Source organism: Thamnophis elegans, chromosome 8 (assembly GCF_009769535.1).
Source record: "Thamnophis elegans isolate rThaEle1 chromosome 8, rThaEle1.pri, whole genome shotgun sequence".
NCBI lineage: Eukaryota > Metazoa > Chordata > Lepidosauria > Squamata > Colubridae > Thamnophis > Thamnophis elegans.
The window spans coordinates 28,784,086-28,806,233 of NC_045548.1; the positions used below are offsets into that span (position 1 = coordinate 28,784,086).

The following is a 22,148-nucleotide window of genomic DNA, read 5'->3' on the forward strand; positions in this document are numbered from 1 at the left end:
GATATCAGGTTTGTTTTAGACATATTTGTGAACTATCCATCATGATAGTTATGCTATAAGCCATAATGGAGATTGTTTGACTCAGATTGATATGGTGTGAGCAAAGCATTGTTTAACTCAGGGCCAGTGACTTGTGCATTATACAAACTACTATGTTTCAATACAAGACAATTACAAGAATAAATTGTAATCCCTATCAGATTCCTGAGGAGATCATTATTGCTACTGAAAAAAATATGTAAGATAAAAAAAATCCTTGCATACTGAATTATCTGAATTTTCCTTTTCTGCTGGGACTATAGCTTTTATGTTTATATCTTACAATAATAAACAAACAGCTCATATTTATATTTTTGTTTCACTGAATATTGTACATACATTTCAATGGCCAACAAAGCTGCTTTTTAGGCACATTTTAAAATTCAACTATTTTCTTAAAATATAGGCAGCAATCCACAAAATTATCATATTTAAATCCCTTTGTTTCCAAGTGATAAAAAAAGATTTTTCTCTTTCTGGGAGATGAGCAGTTCAAAAATGTAAAAAATACATACATACGTATATACCTAAGTATTGCATCAAAAATATCAATGAGTATCTCAATTTTTGAAGGACTCTGCCCATAAAAGTGACTTACTTTTCATTTAGCAGCTCCTGTATTTTTTTCTGTGTTTCTTTATTTTTTTCTTCAATTTCTTCTTTAAGTTCTTTAACTTGAGTTTTATAAAGTGTCTGAAATTTTTTAAAAAAAGGCACCATCATCATTTAGACATTGTTACAATCCAGAGATTCCCATTTATTAGTCAAACTTGGGATGAGGATAAGCGCTACATATTATTCAATCTATATTTGTGTATTATTTATATCAAGTTTTTACAACCACTCTCAAAGAGCTTGCAACATTTTTTTAAGAAATTAAAGTTAAAAAATTGTACAATGAAGCTAGCAACAAAGAGATAACAGTGTAATTTTTACTCAAATCAATTCCACCTCATGCTGCCTAGCATAGGTAGTCCTCAACTCATAATCATTTGTATAGTACCATTCAATTACAACATCACTGAAAAAGTGGCTATTTTTTCATGCTTACTAACGTTGCAGCATCTCCATGATAACATGATCAAAATATGGACACTTGGCAACTGGCATGTATTTATGATGGTTATAGTGTCCTGGATCATGTGATCACCTTTTGTGACCTTCTGACAAGCAAAATCAATAGGGAAGCCAGATTTATTTGAAAACTATGTTACTATTTTAACAACTGCAGAGATTCATTTAACAACTGGAGCAAAAAAGGTCATAAAGTGCGGCAAAATTCATTTAACAACTGTCTTGCTTACCAACAAAAATTTGGGACTCAATTGTGATTGCAAATCAAGGACTACCTGTACAGCAGACAGATACAGATAGCCCTCAACTTACAACAATTAGCTTAAGGACAGTTCAAAGTTATGAAAAAGCAACTTAAACCTATATTTGCACTTACAACTGTTGCCCCACCCCTGCATCATGTGTTCAGGCAACTGGCTCACATTTACATCCAACTGCAGCATCCTGCTCTCATATAAATAAGTTTTATGACATTTTTTGCCAGGTTGTGAAGTTGGATTCACTTAATGATCACGTAAAAGTTGTCATGTAATAGGCTGGACTTGACTTACAACCACAACAATTTACAATGGAAATTGCCCTCCTAATTGTGATTGTAGGTCAAGAACCATCTGGGCGGGGAGGGGGGGAGAGAAGAAAATGATCTAGATAAATAAAATAATGGTTAAGTCAATCTGAGATTCATGAGTGCTAGCTTGAAAATAGTTATACCTGCTTGACTGATGAATTGAAAATTGGGAAACAAATGTGGGATGAAACAAAAACTCGGTTACAATTTTACATACATAAGAGATTTTTAAAAAATTATCTCCATTTGGAAAGGCCAGATTGAATATTTACTTCACCTTTTAATGAAGTTTTAATCAATGCTGTCAAGGAAAAATAAGAACAAGATCTATAGAAAGTCTTTTCTAATTAGGCCTTCTTCCTGTCCTTCCCAAATTGGATTTTTTTTAAAGCATTGTGAATTAAGTGAAGTGTTAATATTGCAATGATTTAATATAAATATATTGTTAATCAGTTTGGGCTCTTTTTATTATAAAGTAAGAGCTGAATAATTACTTTATAATTGAGATTAACATTCAAGAATAAATTGCCAGTGCTATTAGTTTTACAAATTCACTCTCTCATCATCAAGATACACTTAAAGGAATATCATTCATATATTTTAAAAAGATCAGGCCAATTATCAAATAATGGATAAGGCCAGGGCACAGTAGTTGGTTGAACTATGGGACAGCTTCTTCCTAGATCTGTGCTATATTTTTGTGCAGTGAAATGCAATGTAATGTACAATTTAAGCTGCTGATGGGAATGCTAATTTTGGTTTTTCTACAACCAAAATTCTGCAAACCCAAAAAAGAAAAACCACTATACGATAAGATTCTTTTTTCATTACTTTGTCTAGTTAACTGATTTTCTATTTTCAAGAGTTTTTAAGGAGCTTTTTGGGGATATATACCCCAGACATTAAGCAAATCAATCACAATAACCTTTCCCTTGAGCGTTCCAGTTGTTTAAAAATAATAATGAAAGTGGAAGAAGGCATTTGTAAAAGTAGCTTCTTGGATATTTAGTGAAAAAAATGATTTAGTATAGCAATTTTTTAAACAAATCTGTCTCTTCAGAGACAGACTTATTGGAAATTCAAAATACAGGTGCCAATATAGCAAAGTGGGATTTTAGGCCCAGAAAGTCAAGCCAGGTATATTATTGAGCCTATCCTAATACATGTGTCCAAAATGTCAACAAGAGCAAGTCCAGAACTGGAAGAAAAATGAATGTTTATCATTTTTTTAGCTTCACAGCAGACAAAAAAGTGGAAGTCAAACAGTAATAAAAAAACAGCTACGTGTGTGCCTTTCTTGTTCTTCCTCCCCCACTCATCACTTTTCCCATTCTAAGACACAAACATTATCTAAAAGTGAATTTATATATTTATGCAAGTTGTACAAAACATAATTAAATGCTTGTGTAATATAAAGAATACTTACAGAAAAATATTGTTCTGCTTCTAGCTGATCTTGTAGTTCACGCATTTGGCCTTCATTCCCTCTGTATTGCCTTTGAGGAAAAAAACAAAGGAATTTCTATTCTGAACTCTTAGTCATTAGGTGTTCAGTAGATCAAGTAATAGAAGTATTATTTGAATAGAAAACAGGCAATTTTATAACTCTAGGAATTTAAAATATTTATGCCATTCATTTTCATGGAGTGTTTCCACGAGATATTTGCATAACTATAGTGAAGTCAAATGTTGATAAAACATAGCACAAACCACATTACTAAAAGCAGTCCTTTACAATATAGTTCTTTTTGATAATAAAAAATGTAACTTACTTAGCCAGCTGAGCCAACTCAAATTCTGCTAATCTTTTTGCTTCTAACAATGCATTGATTTCCTGTTTTAGCTGTTTCTCAGAACTCTTTAAACTATCTGCTTCTATAGCATGCATCTTCAGTTCATTCTGTGTCATCACTCTTTTATTTATCTCGTGTTCCAATTGATGTGTCAGATTCTTAACCTAAAAATACAATAAAAATGTATTTATTGCTACATAATTTGGCATTATTATCCAGGAAAATATTTATTTGAATTATGGAGGTGCTAACAACACATTCACAACTGCTTTGAAGCACTTTGTTTGTACCCTTCTGGCACTCCCTTAATTTAAGCATGTATTTTCTTCCATGGCTACCATGTGAGCCCAGGAAAAGATGGTAGCATTTTTTTTAAGTTGCTGGCAGGCACAATCCATGCCTATTCCAAAACATTATTTTAAGCTTTGGATTGCTGCATGTATATCTGAGATCAAAAACAATACTTATACCAATATTTTTCTTTGCATTCAATTATCTCAATCAAAAATATGCTTAAAAATCCATTTCAAAGGCATTTTGCCTTCAGATATCTGGAATTCTGGCATGAAATGCTCAACATCTACAAACCATGTAGTCCTTTTGAGTTCTATTCTATATGAATATGTACAGCAAGAATATACAGCAACAAGGGCTTGCCTTAATAAATTCCAAAGTTTTAATATTTTGAGACTTCTGGTGAAAATTAATGGTAGTTTAGTTCTGCTTGTCTTCAGGAAAGACAACACCACAGCTGAGATTGGAGCCCAGAAGCTAGTGCCTGAAGCCAAACTTCCTCTGATCCAGATAAAGGAAAACAACTCAGCAGATTAAACCAGGAAAAGTACCCAGACTAGGTGGATTACCATTTTTTATTATAAATGCTTTCTGGATGAACTTTTACAACTCCTCCAAATTACAATGAACTCTATTCTGTAAGATACGTGGTGGTGCAGTGGTTAGAATACATATTGCATGTCAATTCTACTGCATGCCAGGAGTTCGATCCTAACCAGCTCAAAGATCAGCAATCTGAAATCTCATTTACAGACCTTGGAAGGATGGAAGATTGAGTCAATTTTGAGCCTGTCAGGATCAAATTCCTAGCAGCTGAATAGAATTAGCCTGCAATACTGCATTCTAACCACTGCGCCAGCATTGAGAAAGAGAAGGTTATCAGAGATAAATTAATATAGAATTTATCATTAGAAAAAGTTTTAATGTTTCTATTTTTTCATAATGTAACAAAACAAAGGTTCAAGTAGTTTCATTAGAAGTCTCATATACCTGTCAATGGCCTTCCAATTATATTTACAACTGTTTAATTAAGATTCAGGAAAGATTTTAGAATATCATGCTCAGAGCCTTAGGTGTGGGGAAGTTTACAAATAAATAATTTGTGAAATTAATTTTGTGGTAGAGTTGAAGCTACAGAGATTTTTGGATTCATAGATAAAAGGTAATTGTTCAAGTACGCCTAAAAGAAATGTTCACATGAGTATAGAAATTACTGTCTTACCTCATCTTCCAGTCTCTCTTTCTGTTCAGTAAGGTGCTCAATCTTCTGTTGTGATTGCTTCAAATCAAAGTCTAACATGGAACATTGTTTTTCAATCTGAACTATTCTATTTTCTGCCTTCTCTCTTGCTGCTCGTTCTTCCTTTACCTTTTTTTCAATTTCTGTGGGGAAAAAGACAACAAAAACTAAATATAGGTAGTCCTCACTTACTGATTTTATACTAATGTTTCGCTAAGCCCAAGTCACAACATCAGGTCAATTTCTGGCTCAATTGCTAAGCAAATAACTGTGGGCCATTAAATGTGATGTCATTTGACTTTTGTTTGTGGTTTTCTGCTAGCTTCCCTATTTGCTTGTTGGGAGCTGGAAATCGTGGGTCATGGAACACTGCAACTGTCATAAATGTGCACTAATTACCAAGCGCCCAAATTACTATCATGTAGGTTACAGGAATATAGCCATAAGTTTGAAGACCAGCTGTAACATTTTCAGCCTCATCATAATTTTGAACAGTTGCCAAACAAGTGATTGCTAAGTGACAATTACCTGGAAAGTACGTTAAGAAAGCAAAAAAGAATGTATTCATGAGATCTTTCAGATATCCTGAAAGGTGAGAGAAAATATTAAGAATTTGGGGCAGCTATATTAATATCTACGGTAAAAAATCTCCTAGAATTGTTACCTGTAGTATAATGATATACCTAATTCATATAGATTACATACACTGAGATAATACTTGAAGAATAGCCAGCTGTTCTCTCGTTTATTACCAATTTATTAACAATATGAGAAACAGAGACTGGTACCTAGATTTTTTTTGTAATTAAATAACAGAAAATAACTACCCCACATCTCAGCAGGGATCAGCTTTCCCAGGTAGGCAAATAGGAAACATGACCAGACAAGTTAATTCTTTGTTGTAAGGCTACATTAAGAGAATCTTGTAAGTATGATAGTACAAATCTTCTGTTTTCTCTTTTACATCCTGAGAATGTAAGAAGGTTCCTTTCCGAGTTTCTTTCTCTGCCCGTGATATAGATGTGGGCTCTGCCCTTTCTTATCTAATCATTCCCTAAGCAGCATCTCTCCGCTCCATCTCTCAATGTCATTACAGCAGGCCATGTTTCTGGTAAAAGACACTTCCCTACAATAGCAGATTAATATTCTGTAGAAATCTACTGCATTTCCAGAACTATGATGAATCATGCTGAAAGTTAACTTGATACCCCAAGTACCACATTTCCTTTTTTTTTTTCCCCCCAAAGCGTAATTTACAGCAAACCCAGAAAAGTATGCAGGTTAGACTGCTTAGTCCAGGGATGTCAAACTTGCGACATGTCATCACATGACATATCACAACTTCTTCCCCTTTACTAAAAAGGAGGAGGGGTGGCTAGCGCATGACACATCCAGCCCGCAGGCAGAAAGTTTGACACCCCTCTTAGTCTCTAATGCAGGACTTTCAAACCCGCATTGTCACATCATCATCACGTGATGTATCGGGACTTTTCCCTCCTTCGCTAAACCGGGTGGGAGCAGGACAAGCATGTAATGCAACCAGCCCGCAAGTTTGACACCCCTCCTCTAATTCTGAAATAATCACAAAACCAAAGATCTTCAGGCCAGATAGGGAATTCGCGGGGGGGGGGGGGGGGAGATCCCAAAAGGTGGTGGTTGAAAACTAGATGGTGCCAAGGAAACTAGACAGATTAGAAAGGAATATGCAAACAATTATTTAAAGAGAGAAATATATAAACACTAATTATATATTAATGTTGCTTATTTTTAAGAACTTACCATACATAGCAACAGATTTGGCCTCTTCTATTGACTGATGCTTGTCAGTTAACTGAGCTTTGTTTATGTTATGTTCATTTATTTCTTGTTCTAAACGTTGTTGTACCATTTTAAGTTTGTAGTTTAGATCTATTTCTAAGTTATTCTTCTCCTGCAAGATATTTTGTATAAAATGGTGTCAGATATACCAAATATGACAAGTATTCATATTTTATCATACATTCCGGTACCTTTCTTCTTCCTACATACCTTTTTGTTTGATGTACATCTACTGGATCCTGAGTATGTATCAGTAAAATGCCTGTGGAATTATGGGCAATAATATACTAACTTGAATGATAGTTTCTAAACCCTACCATGCATAGAGTGAAATGTACTTGAGAGAAAAATTATGTGTTGGTTTTGCTTATGGCATATTAACCAAAATATGTCAAAGGGACCAGGATTACTCTTACTATTAATAGGTAATATTTCATTTGGCACAGATGTAATAGATAAATTTCTTTAGATTGCTAAATAATAAAAACCATGGTGGATAGAAGAAGTCAACATGTATAGGATCACTGGGTGATGACTGTGTCATATGGAAAGCTATGGATTGAAATATAAGATGCATAAATGGTAAACAATATGAAAGAAAATGGGAAAAATGCATGGCTGTGAGACTAAGAGAAGATGAAATAGATCCGAATAAAAATGTTGCAGTCTGATCAACAGATGCAGAGAAGTAAGAAAATAGGTCCAATTATGAATAAAAGAGCTAAAATATAGATCAGGAACTCCTTTGAAAAGAAGTAAAATGGCTGTAAGAGCCTGCTTCTGCCCACTTTAAATGAAAGTGAAGCTTAGGTATGTCAAGAAAAACATAACTTTAAATTGAATGTATTTAAAATGAGTTACTTAAAAAGAATACAGGTAATCCTTGGGTTATGAGCATTCCCTTAGCAAACATTTGAAGTTACGTAATAAGCACCCCCTAGTGTTTATGAACTTGTCCCGAAACTACAAATGTTGCAGCACTATGGCAGTTGTTCACCCTTATGAACAATTGCAGAGGCTCTGGAATATTCGCCTGCCTATTCCGCTCCACTCCGCACTTTGCCAACTAAAACAGAGGCTCAAAGGGGTGGTTACACTTTATGGCAGCTACTCTCTTTCCTCTATACAATTGTAGACACAGTTGCTGCAATAAGGTGCAAGTAGGTACTATGTCCATTCCCAATATATTCCAACCATCTTTCCCACAAATCCAAAGTGTTACATGGCTTACCACTTAGTAATAATTATAATTTAGCAACAGGACTCAATTTGATTTCTGGTTCACCTTTCTTCCATTGTCTTACTGAATTTTATGTATTCCTATCATTTTCAAATGTACATTTACCTGTAGTTCTAAAAACATGAAGATATATTTTTTATTCTAAATACTCAATGATTCTACTCCAAGTTACATAAGACTTTGTGCCTCATTACTTAGTTACCTTACCTTTTCAGAATGATTAAGCATGTCTTGGGCCTTTTTTCTTTCTTCTTCCACTCGCTCGAGATTGTTTTTCACACCTTTGATTTCTTCTTGTAAAGATGTAATCCGAGCTATAGAATTAATTAAATATTTTTAACTGTATCTCTGACTTCAGATGGACAAAAATTGTTTATCTATATAAACACCTCACATATATCAAAGATAGTTCATTAAGAAAATAAAAATATACTGAAAATGTTAAATCTACGCTCTCAATTTTTATTAAAGTATTAATTAAACTGAAAATGTGCAAACATGTATTTTCATATGGGTATATAATATGCATATAAATATTGAAAATGAAGTATATGCAAGAAAAGCTAAGTGATCACATTTAATTAAAATGGCAGATGAGGAATAGTCAGATTTGCATTAAAATGCTAGTCTATTGATTTGAATAATTTATATTTATTAATGCAAATAGATTACATCCACAAATTTCCCAACAGATATGTAGAGTAGCACAAGTAAAAAAAATTTTAGAAAGTCATTACGTGACCTATATATTTCTCAGAAAATTATTTTAACCCACCATCTATTGTTCACTCTCAGTAAACAGTATTTATGATGAATACGTAATATCTGTGAAAAATAAAATCATAGGATTTAATTCTATGATTTAGGTTCTGTTCAAACACTGATTTTCTTAACTATTTGTTCTAGATAAAGAGAGCCAAGAGTATTTAAGGCAGGATAAGAGAGAAAGTATTTTATTCTCACATTCTGATCATTATTTGTAGAAATAATGTGAACATTCTTTTTATATTGTGGGATTCTAGGCAGTCTACAAAAATATAAATTAGATAAATCAAAACTATATAAAACTCAAACTATATAAGCCAGAAATGCTTCAAAGAAAGCTGAGGCTGCGTATTTTTTTCCAGCCAGAAACATATCTGAAATTGGGACAGTGGACGCATTCATAATCTTGCTTTAGAATCACAAACAAACATATTTTATCTAGTTTTACTATACATATTTTAAGCTAGATTCAAGGATGTTCTCTACCTTCCCATGAGGATCCACAATGCAAGGGATATAGTTTTGCTTTACAACAACACTTTGCAGGTGCTTTTAATTTTTTTTAAGTTGATAAAACATTTATTTATAAATGAGTAAGAACAATAAATTATGTTTAAATCAAGTACAGCTTTTCATATTATTATAGGAAGCTATAAAAAAATAATACCATTTGCTTGAATTTTTCCCCTTGGGATTTAAAACCACAGAGTTCTTTGGGGAAGTAGACTTTCATTCCTCAAACAAAAACATTACTAAAATTTCTCCTTTCCTCCTCCACCTTTCTACTTGTCCTACAGTTGATTTCTGTACTTCTAGGTGGCCACAATATAGTATAAAATCAAGTTGCAAGTTTCACAGCCACATGATTCTAATAGCATGTATCTTTTCTTTCAGGTTTGTCTCCACAGGCACATTTGAATGGATTCTACACATATCCAAAGGATTCTCTATTGTATTCTGCTATATTGTAACCAATTGCAACAATTCATGTCTAATATGTTAGTAACATAGGATGCATAGGATTGGCCTGCTAAATTCTTTTATACAGTGATGCCATTTCTATTTTGTTTTAACTTTCAATCCCCAATGTTTTATGTTTTAACCTTAGCCCTAGTTGTTTTATATTGTTATTTATGGCATTGTAAACTGCCCAGAGTCCCTTGAGGGCGAGATGGCATATAAATTTAACTAACTAACTAACATACATCTTATTTTCTAGATATGAAAACAAGGAATCAGATCATATTATTTGTCCATTATGCATTGAAATTCTGCAAAAAAAGAAGAAGAACATGTTTTGGAAATGGAACAGTTACTAAGAACAGTTAAATTCTTAGTTTTACATAAAGTATCCACTGTTTATACATATAAGAGCATTTATATTTATTTATCTACCATTCATAAATGTAATTCAGTCCAAAATTGCTATTTATATTCCAAGCTATCAGAAAAAAAACTTTACATTTTATAATTACACTATGGTAAAATTATTACCTTGGAGCTCTCCAATAATTTCTGATCCATGACTCCTATCTCTTCGTTCTACTTCCAGTGCTCCTTGTAGCTGGAAATAATCCTTTTCTACCTGTAATTTTGTGTTTTCCAGAATTCTGCATCTCTCCTGCAACTCCCTATTTAATGATTCAAATTGACTTATTGACTTGCTCACTTCTGTATGACTTTTCCTTAGTCTTGCTGCAGTATCTGACTCTGTTCTCAGCAAATCATTGGCTTCTTCAAGCTGTGTGAGCAATGGAGAAAAATAGAGGTTAGTCTAAAATGAGCATGGCTCATATCTACCCTAAAAAGAGAGATTTAGTTATAGTGCATTCAAAATGTATTCAGACCCCTTTCACTTTTGTTAACTGTTATTATGCAGCCTGATTCTATAGTAGTTGAAAATCATTTTTTTCTCATTAATCTACACTCACTACTCTATAATGACAAAGTGAACTGTTTATAAATTTATTGAAAATAAGAAAACTGAAATATTGGCATAAGTTTTCAAATCCCTTTCACTCGTAGTGCTTTGTTGAAGCATCTTTGGCAGCAGTTACAACCTTGAGTGTTTTTGAGTATGATGCAACAAGCTTGGCACACCTGGATTAGGAGATTTTCTGCCATTCTTCCTTGCAAATCCTCTCAAGTTTTGTCAGATTGGATGGTGACTGTCAGTGGACAGCCACTTTCAGGCTCCTCCAGAGATGTTCAATAGGGTTCAAGTCAGGGTTCTGGCTGGGCCACTCTAGAACATTCACAGAGTTGTCTCTAAATCACTTCTGTGTTGTCTTGATTGATCATTGTCATGTTGGAAAGTGAACCTTCAGCCCAGTCTGAGGTCTTGAGCACTGTGGAACAGGCTTTCATTGAGGATATCCCTGTACTTTGCTCCCTTCAGCTTTCCCTCAACCCTGACCAGCCTCCCAGTCCCTGCTGCTGAAACACTCCCAAAGCATGATGCTGCAACCATCATCCTTCACTGTTGGGATGACATTGGGAAGGCGATAGGTGATGCCTGGTTTCCTCCAGACATAATGTTTAGAACTGAGACCAAACAGTTCAATCTTGGTTTCATCAGACCAGAGAATCTTGTTCCTCACAGGATGAGAGTCCTTCAGGAGCTTTTCTGTAAACTCCAACTGGGTTTTCATGTGTTTTGCACTGAGGAGAGGACAGCATCTAGCCACTCTGCCATAAAGCCCAGATCAATGGAGGGCTGCAATGATGGTTGTCCTTCTATCTCATCTCCTCATAAGATTTCTGGAGCTCAGCCCATCAAGTTCTTGGTCACCTCTTTTACTTCTTAATGGTTGCTCAGTTTGCCTGGGCAACCAGCTCTTGGAAAAGTGCTGGTTGTATCAAACTTCTTCCATTTGCGAATTATGAAAGCCACTTTGTTCTTAAGAACCTTCAATGCAGCAGAAATTTTATTGTAGCCTTCCCCAGATCTGTGCCTTGCAATAATCCTGTCTCTGAACTCTTCAGGCCATTCCTTTGATCTCATGACTTTTGGTCTGCTACTATCCATTGTCAGCTGTGAGGTCTTCTATAGAGAGATGTGCGCCTTTTCAAACCATGTCGAATCAATTTAATTTACCATAGGTTGACTCTAATCAAGGTGTAAAAACATGTCAGTAAAAATCAAGATAAATGGGAGGCACCTGAGCTAAATTTCAAGTGTTGTTGCAAAGGATCTGAATACTTATGCCAATGTGATATTTCAGTTTTTTTTTTCTTTTTAGTAAATTTACAGACTTGATCACTTTATTATTATGGTGTAGTGAGTGTAGATTAATAAGTAAAAAATGAATTTCAACAACAGTACAATCAGACAACTCAATGTAACACATGGGACAAGATAAAACCATAATATAATAATAGAAGAACAAAACAGAGAAACAACTGTCTAGGAATAATTAAAATCATTAAAACAATCAAAACAAACTAGTAACTTCATAAAATCCTATGGTCCATGGTCTTATGAAAATAGAAACACATTAAACTGATGACAGAAAATGACCTAGTAATCTATCGAGTCTGCCCTTTCTGTTTTTTGTTTTTTTTAAATAGTAAGACAATGGACATATGTTTATTCCAAGCATGTTTAAACTCAGTTACTGATGATTGATTCACTACCTCTGCTGGAAGTTGGCTCCAAGCTTTCACTACTATTTCTAAATCTTTAGGGCTTTCGTGAAGGGCAGCAGTATGCAAACCAGAAGGAATTACTATATGCAAAATTACTTACTTGCTTTTGCAACTGTGTAATTTTTTCATTTGTAATATGTGAATGTTGACTAATTTTTTTTAAATCTTCCAGCTGATCTTTTAATGTTGACACTAAAAGCAAAGAAAAACATTTTAAACATACATTTTAATAATATTTCTAGGTAAATTGCAGAAATAAAATGTTCAAAATTCAAAAACTTCAATTTTATTTAAAAACAACGGCAATATTTTCATTCATATCATCTATTGATGATTATGGCCTGAGGAAAGAACAAAGGATTCTGCAAGTGAAATGTTAGTCTAAAGAATCGTGTCATCACGATTCCTGGACCAGGATATATCATCTACTAAAAGGCTTTTGTAAAAGATACACTTTACCTCAAAAAGATTGAGAAAAATGTGTTTCAAAGACATCTTACTCAGGTCATCTGGCAGACTTTAAATTAACCATGGAGGGGTAAAAGACCAATACCGAGAACTACACTCAAGTAAGCCTTGACTTCCGGCTGATGGCGAGATCGGACATGAGGAGCGGGTCTCCGTACTCCCATGCCAAGTTCTCCCCGTTAGAGGGCTTCAAAAGGAGCTAAAGCCACCCTGGAGGAGTGGTGAGGAAAAGAGGGGTGCCCTGCAGGTCCTGGAGAGTCACAATCTCTCCCGCTTGATTCAGGGCTTTCTTCCCTCTTCCTTGGCAGACAAAAATGTCTGCCATGAAGCTGGACTGCTGAGGCAACAAAGAAAGTGCAGGAGTGCTGTAAATGAACAGTGACTGGAATTGGGTGAGATGATTCCTTTTTTTTACCTAAAACCTAAACCTAAAATAAAAGAGGGGGAAAGGGGGAATCCAGAAGAGACTCTTAAACTATTTGTTAAAGTGGCGAATAACTACATAGAGAAAAACTACAGACCCGAAAGAAAGAAACTAAGAGGGAAAAAGTTAAAAATTCCAAAGCACAGAAAATTAGATGGTTAAATTGGACAGGCGTTATTTTGGAAAGGCATTTCAAAATGCTAGATCTATTTACTTTAATAATTGACTTTGCTTTTATAAATTGAATTAAAATTGGATTAAATTCCTGTTAGAACTGAGACAACACTGAAACCTAAGCTGACAGCATCATCTACTGACAAATGAAAATATACCATACTCTATAAGCCTGGAAAATTTTAGATAAGAAAAATAAACAACATTTATTTGGAGAACTGTGGTGATACTTACTGTTCTATACTTATCTACTCTATGATTATGGGAGGTTCAACTGTGAGAACAAGGAAGATACCTAAGTAAAGCAACATTTAAATACTAAGATATATGACTAAACCTATAGAGGGGATATAAGGAGATATTTGGAGAGTTTCCTGGACTACCTGAACATCTGATTGAATAATCCTGGGATACAAAAGAACTGTAACTATTGTATTCTTTGAGGAACAACATTAGACCTGAATATATGGTCTTTGGATTATTAAGTAAAAGTTGACTTTATCAAAATAAGATGAGATGCTCCACATGGAGGAAATGAATGGAAGTTCAAAAGAAATATTGTTGATGTTTCAAAGCATTAAGGATACTATGACTTTAGGGACTTAAACAAGCTAATGCAAAGCATAGATGGGAAAATAGAAAATATTTTACAAGGGACAATGAATAAAGATCAAGATGTCCAAGAAAGGGAGGAGACAAGAGAAAGAATGGAGGAAAAGATAGAACAGACAGGAAGTGATAAGAAGGAAGGAGGCCATAGAAATACATCAGAAGATGAGAAGCAAACCCTAAGAAAGGCAATACTAAAGGGTTCAAATGACTGTAACCCAATGTGTTGTGGTCTGCCAGCAGCCTACGAAGCTCGCAACAGAGTCGGGTGGTGAAGAGATTGGGGAGGAACATGGGCCAGTCCTGGAGTCTGGGAAAGGACAGAGGGCAGAGAGGGACCCAGGGCATCTGGGTTATGTGCTCCCCCCCAGAGCTTCCAGAGTCAGACAGCAGTGAGGCAGAGGAGCAGCTTCCCCTGTTCCAAGTGTGCACATGTGCAGAGCTGCCAGAAGGCAAGAACAGTTAAAATAGAAGGGACGACTCGGGAGTAAGGTTTGGGAGTGATTGTTCTCTCCCATAGGACATAAAGGAGGAGCAAAGGCCCATGAGCCTTTGCAGGAAGCAACTTGGTTCATGCTGGTCAGTTTACCTTCTAAAATTCCATTTGGACTCTTTGCTCTGTGTGGCCTTGGCAGTGTTTTCAAAGAAGATAAAGGTGGGTGCTTATCAGCCTTATTCTGAAGAACTTTGGCAGCCTCCTATAGAACTCTTTCCAACTATTTGGGACTCATTACTGGCTGCGAATGAATATAATTCACAGCCTTTGAAATAAAAATAAGGTTTTTGGCCCTAATCATGTGCTTTTTATTGTATCAGGAAGCCTAGGTCAGAACACAACGCTTAGAGAATGGGGAAGAAAATAGAGAACATGAAATCTCAGTACAGGGTAGAAATGGGAGGGTATGACATCATTGATACTGCTGAAATTTGGTGGGAGGGAATCCAAGATTGGGGTATGTACATGTATCCCTTGACTTACAGCAATTCATTTGATGACTGTTTGAAGTTATAACAGCACTGAAAAAGTGACATGACCATTTTTCACACTTAGAACCACATCAGCATCTTAATGGTCACATGATCAAAATTTGGATGCTTGGCAACAACTGGTATGTATTCATGATGGTTACAGTATCTCGAGGTCACATTTATCTCCTTCTGCAACCTTTTGATAAGCAAAGTCAATGGGGAAGCCATATTCACTTTATAATTGTGTTACTAACTTAAGAACTGAAGTGATCCAATTAACAAGAGTAGCAAGGACATAAAATGGAGCAAAACTCACTAAACAAGCACTTAACAATAGAAATTTTGGGCTCAATTGTGGTCGTAAGTCAAGGACTACCAGTCCTTGTCTAAGAAAAGAAATGTGGATGTATTATATATCAGTCATGACTATATAATATGGAAATTTATGACAGTGAAATAGTCTACCCTGGACAGGATATTGGACTAGAATACCTCCAAAGTCTTGGTTATAGTATGAAAAGTTTTCTTACTCTAATAAACAAAAATAAAAATACAGCTTACCTTCATTTTCTGCATTTCGACGTTTTTCATTCTCCTGTTCAGCTTTTCTTTGATATTCACTAATTCTATGTTGCAAGAGCATCTTTTCCTTCTCTACTTGAGTAACTGTTGATTCCAAATTTTTTCTCTGATTTCCCTGTAAGTTATAATATTTTAGAAATAAAGCTCTACAGCTAAGCACTCATCTGCATGTTTACAATATAGAACTGCAATTATTTTAATCAAAAGATTCTTACAATAAATAAAATACAATGAAATACATTTGCTACTTTAAATTATAATAAACTGATATATAAGCAATTGAATGTTAGTTTTTATATAATAACTATGTACACTTTGAAAATGGATCAAAAAAGAGTTCTGAAGGGCGATTAGAAATTTAAATGCTACAATAGGTATCTTAAGCCTAAGCTGGCGTCCCCTTGGGTATATCCAGCCAAAACAGCTTCCATGGATCGCCGTAACAGTGGCGTCAAATTTCCATGGAAGTCGCCTATACCCACGATGGGTGAAGAGGCGTCAAGTACAAGTACAAGTTAAGCCTGAATAAGGCTTAAAGTACCCAATTTGCACCTTAAAATCCACAAATGAAATGTTGGCTCTCACATTCTGGGAGCTGTGAGAATCATACCCAATATTCCATCATGTTGAAAATAGCCTTTTCCCTCGCAGTACTAACTTACTGTTAATTACATTTTGTTTAAAATAAAACATCTTTAAACCAGCACTTACAAAACTTTTAAAACTAGCTATTTCCATACATGTTTATTAAACAGCAGAAAATCTGTGACTGAAGCATTAGATTTGATTATGAAGGATAAGAGGGAAGTTGAATATGCAACCTTAGGAAAATCAAGGCCTATTTGTGTCTTGATAATTTAGGCTGATATGTTTTTGCGTAAGGCTCCCCAACCCCCAAGCCATGGAACCAGGCTACACAAGCGGTGGGTGAGCAAGTGAATCTTTATCTGGCCACGCATAAGATCTAGGTTGTTTGCGAAACCATTACCCCTGCTCGGTCCATGGAAGACAATTTTTATTCCGAAACCAGTCCCTGGTGCCAGACTAGTGGAGGATCACTGTATTGGCAATCTCTTCTCATCTATTCTAAGTATAATGTAAAATTGCATAAATTTCTAACAAAATCAATAAGTAAAACTAATAATTCAAACACTTACCTCTTCATCTAGTTCCTTCATTATCTTGTCTAGTTTAATATTTGATGTTCTATAAAGAATATGAGAGCTGAATTTTATTTACTGCCTCTAAAACAAAATATTTCGTATCTGGCTGATCAATATAGCCTAAACATCAAATACATATCAAACCATTAAAATTTGAATATCAAAAATGCTAATGGAACCAAAATTCCACAAACTTCCTTTTAATATCCTTCTTAATATCAGTAGGTAAGTGTCTGTGCTATTATAAGCAATTTTTATAATATTGTTTTCAAAATTATTGCTCTTAAATAGATCTAAAGTCAATAATTCCTCTGGGAACAAGAAATGACAAAAATAAAATCTGTAGTTTAGCAAATTCCTCACAGCTGTTGTATATTTACGGACATACATGAACATGTTGAATGCTATTATTACATCAAGTGATATTTCATTAAATTACGTTTTGACATTCTGAAAAAAATAAAATATATTACCTGAATTTTTGTTCCATTTCATCTTTTAGCTGCATTTCATTATGTAGCTGTTCTTCAAGTTGATAAATATTTTTTTGTAAAGATTCTAGCTATAAGTACAAAATACAAAATGAATTATAAATGTTATACTTTTTATAGAACTAGTTAAATATGTAATGCACAACATTTTTGGAATGGTTTTCTGATACTTGTATGTTAAAAAGTCTTGGTAAAGGACAAACAGATCTAATTTATTTTCCAAAGCACAAAGTGCAGGTTAGTACTGATCCTAATGAAAAGAAGGGGAGGGGGGCTTCAAACCTTGACTTTAGAATATGTCAAAATAATGATTTTTTTCTACCAATACTCTTGAAAACGTGAAAAGAGAAATGTGAAGTTTCATTCATTCTTCTCCAACCAGATAATTTATGATCTTAGCAGCACTGGGACTGGACACAAAAAGGAACAGAGACATTGCCTCTGATTAAAGGGCTTGTGACTGAGCAATGTCAGCTTTAATAATGCCTTTAAACACATAAAAAGTCCACTTAACATTTTATGCACCCATAAAATATTTAAAAGAGCTAAAGCCAAGGTTATCCAAGAATGCTGATAATGAAGGTCACTTTTATTTGTATGTTTAAGATTTTATTCTTAAACATTTTATTCTTAAACATTCAACTGTTTTGAGTACAGACATTTGAAAAATATTACTGGAAAAAATAATAAATGTTCAAATGATGTAGAGTCAAGTACAAATAAGAAGCAGAAAATAAAATAGTTCTTGGATGCAGTTATTTTAATGAATATTTGAAGTTTGGTTTCTTCAATGCAGGAAAAGATAATCAGTTGTTATTGTGAACTCCAGCACTATCCAAAGAGTGCATGAAACTACTCCGATTGCATTTTAATACTCACAGAGAAACAATGGTTGGAAAAACAACAACTTCATTTTTGAATTTTACTTTACATATGTTGGTTTGAACTTCATACATTATTTAAAATTTGTGTCTTTTAAATTCCATTATTTTTATTGTTTAAGAAACAGATAGTGAACATAAGAACCTCTTATTACACTCATCAATTTGATGGCTGCCAAAGGAAATACTAGTATTTTGAAATGAAAGCTGGACATTTTATTTGTGAAGTCAACATTCACCAACAGCAAATTAGTTAGTTTTATAAATGGTTAACAATAGTGGCTTACATAAAAACAAATTTGATTTTTTAAATAAAATCAATCTGGATTTCCAAGAAATTAAAATTAATGCTTTCAAAATTCAAGAAAAAGTAGAAATAACAATTTTATTTAAGGATTTAGCAAGTTAGCATTTTAAATCTTTTTATATTTTAAGTACATTCCTAAAGTAATATAGTGAAACTCTTATTTCAGCAGTGATTTCTACAGCAATCTGATAGGACTAACATGAGGCTAAAATGGGTATTTTTCTCTAGCTAACACAATTAAATGTGAACTAAGAATCATTTAGAGATAATGCCAAAAATGAAAACAATGTAACATCAAAAACAAATTCATTAATTGAAATTTTCTATAATTCTTCATTAAGAAGATGACAGAAGTATAAATTCCATTGGATGTTTTGGGTTGAATTATAAAAATGAATATTTATATTTAATTTTTTAAGAAGTCATTTTACTGCTTTTCGTTAGAACATGTGAGAACACATTAGAACACAATTAGAATTGTGAAGTTAGTATCTTAAACTATGTAAAGAAATAGATTGAAAATAAAATTGTCTTTTGGCCCTGGCATAAAGAAGCTAGGGATGCAAAACATCAAATTTTGATTTTTTTTCCCTATTATTTATTTAAAATACATAAAACACCCAAAGTTTGTGTTTTTCTTATTTTTAAAATATACAATTATATTTTGGAGCTGCAAAAATGGTATTAAATGCTGTGCTTAACTACTTATATATGTATATGGAAAATATTACTTTATTCAACAGAGTAATAAACTTTATTCAATATATTTCAATTTATGGTAAGGAAATGTATTTTAGTTTAGCCAAATTATAATATTTATGTAAAAAGTAAAATTTAACACAATTTAAGTACCAATTTAACATGTAAATAAATTTCATTTTTATTGTTTGTCTTATTATATAATTATATCTAATTTAAAATAGGACATTTCTCACAACATAAACAAATTGTAGAATACATTTAATCAATGACAAAATATTTCTTTTAAAAAAATTAAATGTACCACGTTTTTATCTATGTTGGTGCTTGTTCTGTTGTCATTCGAATTAGCTGTGCAGGTGGATAAATACCTACAAACACAATTTTAGAAGTTTTAGAAAGACACAAAAAGAAATATAAATATTTATTCTCAAAAAACAGAACATCCTTAATAAAAACATTGCCTTTGTTTTTCCAAAGCTTAAAAAAACTATAGAATTCTATATACTATGAAGCTTAGAAGATTCTATACTAGACAATTAACTATGCAAAGACTGTCAGCAATCAATTAAAAATGTCTCTATGTCCAATAATATTATTATACCAATCATAAAGTCTTCTTGGTAGCTGTGTGTATGTGAGTGTATGTGTAAGGTGACCAGACGTCCCGCTTCTCACGGGACAGTCACGATTTTTCACAATTTGTCCTGCGTCCCACATTTTTAAAAAGTCCCGATTTTCATGGGTGAGTGGATGAAAGGGCATCGGCAGTGCAGCTAGGAGGAAAGAGCAAGGTGGGGCCTGAGGGAAGCCGGAGGGAGGGGGCTCGGAGGAAGGGGGAGCCAAGATGGCGGTGGCTGAGGAGGTCTCGTGGCCACCGCTGCCACCGACGCTGCCAAGGAATTGCAGGATGATATTGGCTGTGCGCCGGGAGGGTGGCCTGTGGGGCTGGAGGCTGCGTGGCGGCAGCACGCTGCCGAGCACTAACAGGAGTCGCGGGGCGGGCTGGCTGAGCAGCCTCGCGTACGCAGCTCGCCTCGCCATCCGATGGAGGCTGCCCTGCTGCTGGCGCTGCTGTGCCTCTGCTCCACCGTGAAGATGCCACCACCACCCCCGCCGGCTCTTCCTGCCCAGACACCCTGAGCCCAGGAGTGGCCCGAAGCCCTCCTGTCCACCACCGGCTGCACCATGGCCGACTCGCCCCGGGCGGGCTGGAAGGCTTCAGGCGTCCAGACGGAAAGAGCCGGCGAGCGGATGGGGTTGGCATCGCTGCCCGGGAGCCGCCAGAAGCCTTCCTGCCCAACACCTACTCTCCCTGGACTTATTTTGATGAGCGCAGGCGACTGACGGTAGTTTGCGCCGGCCGCGCCCGCTCAAACTATCATCAGTTCCCCCGTGTTAAAATCTGGCCACCTTATCGTAATCTTGAGGCTCCGCGTGAAAGGGCCGAACGCGGAGGAAAGGAAGGCGCGTCGGGCATCCAGATCACAGCGAGGAGAAGGAGGAGGAAGGGGAGGAAAAAGGTGAGGGTGGAGGGAAGCAGGCAGAAGCAGCCACAGCCGCAGCAGCAACAACCATGCTGCCCGGGGTGGGCGTGTTCGGCACCAGCCTGACCGCCTGGGTCATCATCCCACTTCTAAAGGATGAGGGCTTCATGGTCAAGGCGCTGTGGGGCCGCACTCAGGAAGAGGCAGAAGAACTGGCCAAGGAGATGAGCGTCCCCTTCTACACCAGCCGGATAGGCGATAGACGAGGATGTGGATTTGGTCTGCATCAACCTGCCGCCTCCCCTCACCAGGCAGATCGCGGTGAAAACTCTGGGTGAGTCTCCGCGGAGAGCTTGGTGGGCAGCTGGCTGGACTTACAAGAGGTGGTGGGAGAAGGAGGCCGTGGAAAAAGTGGCAGCGCCTTGAAATGGAAAAAGGCCTCCCTTCAAGGAATCCGGCGTTTTTTGTTTTTTTAAAAAATCCCGATCAACCCGATCGCTCCGGCTCTTCCCGCCTGGACGCCCACCGCCCAGGAGCCGCCCGAAGCCTTCCAAGGTGGAGGGGGGGGATAAGGAGGGAGAAGGAGGCCGTGGAAGAAGCTGCAGCGCCTTGAAATGGAAAAAGGCCTGCTCCCCCAATTTTAAAATCTGGTCACTTTATGTATGTGTGTTGTTTCTCTGCCATTATTTAGATTAGAACTATACTACATTCACCATGTAACATTCAAAAGACAAAAGCTCACTTCCATTGTTGTTTTTCAATTTATTTATTTATAATTTCCCTGTACTGTGCAGGGAACTGAAACATTTTATATCAGTCACAATATCCTGGTTTAAAGTAATATATTGAAGAGGTTACTATTACCGTGACCCATCAAAACTGCGGTCCACTAAAGCACGCCCGATCAAAGCGCGTACGTGACGTCATCAGCAGCGCGACAAATAAAATTAAAAATAAATTAAATTAAAATTAAAATAAAATTAAAGCAAGCCGATTCACATAAAGGTAAGGGTTGGGTTTAGGTTTAGGTTAAGGGTTAGGGTTAGGTTTAGGGTTACGTTAAGCGTTAGGGTTAGGTTTAGGGTTAGGTTAAGGGTTAGCGTTAGGTTTAGCGTTAGGTTAAGGGTTAGGTTAAGGGTTAGGTTAAGGGTTAGGCTTAGGGTTAGGTTTAGGGTTAGGTTTGGGGGGGTAGGGTAAGGTTTTCGCGTTAATTTTAAATTTACCGCTCACAGCGTGCCGTTTTCGTCGCGCTGTGATGACATCATGTACGGGCTTTCGGCGAGAGCGCTTTAGTCTACCGCGGATTTGTGGTGGAACCACTATTACAGATAACGTATGATTGAGCTGTTTCTAAAAATCATACTATTGATTTTATAGTAATATATTCATGTTTTTATATACTTATTTGTGAACCT

At 35.7% G+C, this 22,148-nt stretch overlaps 1 protein-coding gene across 2 annotated transcripts in view; it reads right to left on the bottom strand.

The window, feature by feature from the left end:
* Positions 1-22,148, bottom strand: part of ROCK1 (Rho associated coiled-coil containing protein kinase 1) — a 109,403-nt gene that overhangs the window by 26,093 nt on the left and 61,162 nt on the right. For both annotated transcript variants that reach the window (XM_032223483.1, XM_032223484.1), the window contains exons 11-22: positions 19,551-19,617; positions 17,342-17,430; positions 16,863-16,911; positions 15,685-15,820; positions 12,580-12,671; positions 10,326-10,572; positions 8,274-8,380; positions 6,788-6,938; positions 4,991-5,151; positions 3,454-3,638; positions 3,108-3,177; positions 638-732 (exon numbers count right to left, since the gene is read on the bottom strand). In XM_032223483.1, the coding sequence (XP_032079374.1) occupies positions 638-732; positions 3,108-3,177; positions 3,454-3,638; positions 4,991-5,151; positions 6,788-6,938; positions 8,274-8,380; positions 10,326-10,572; positions 12,580-12,671; positions 15,685-15,820; positions 16,863-16,911; positions 17,342-17,430; positions 19,551-19,617 (1,449 nt within the window). The remainder of the gene's footprint in view (positions 1-637; positions 733-3,107; positions 3,178-3,453; positions 3,639-4,990; positions 5,152-6,787; positions 6,939-8,273; positions 8,381-10,325; positions 10,573-12,579; positions 12,672-15,684; positions 15,821-16,862; positions 16,912-17,341; positions 17,431-19,550; positions 19,618-22,148) is intronic.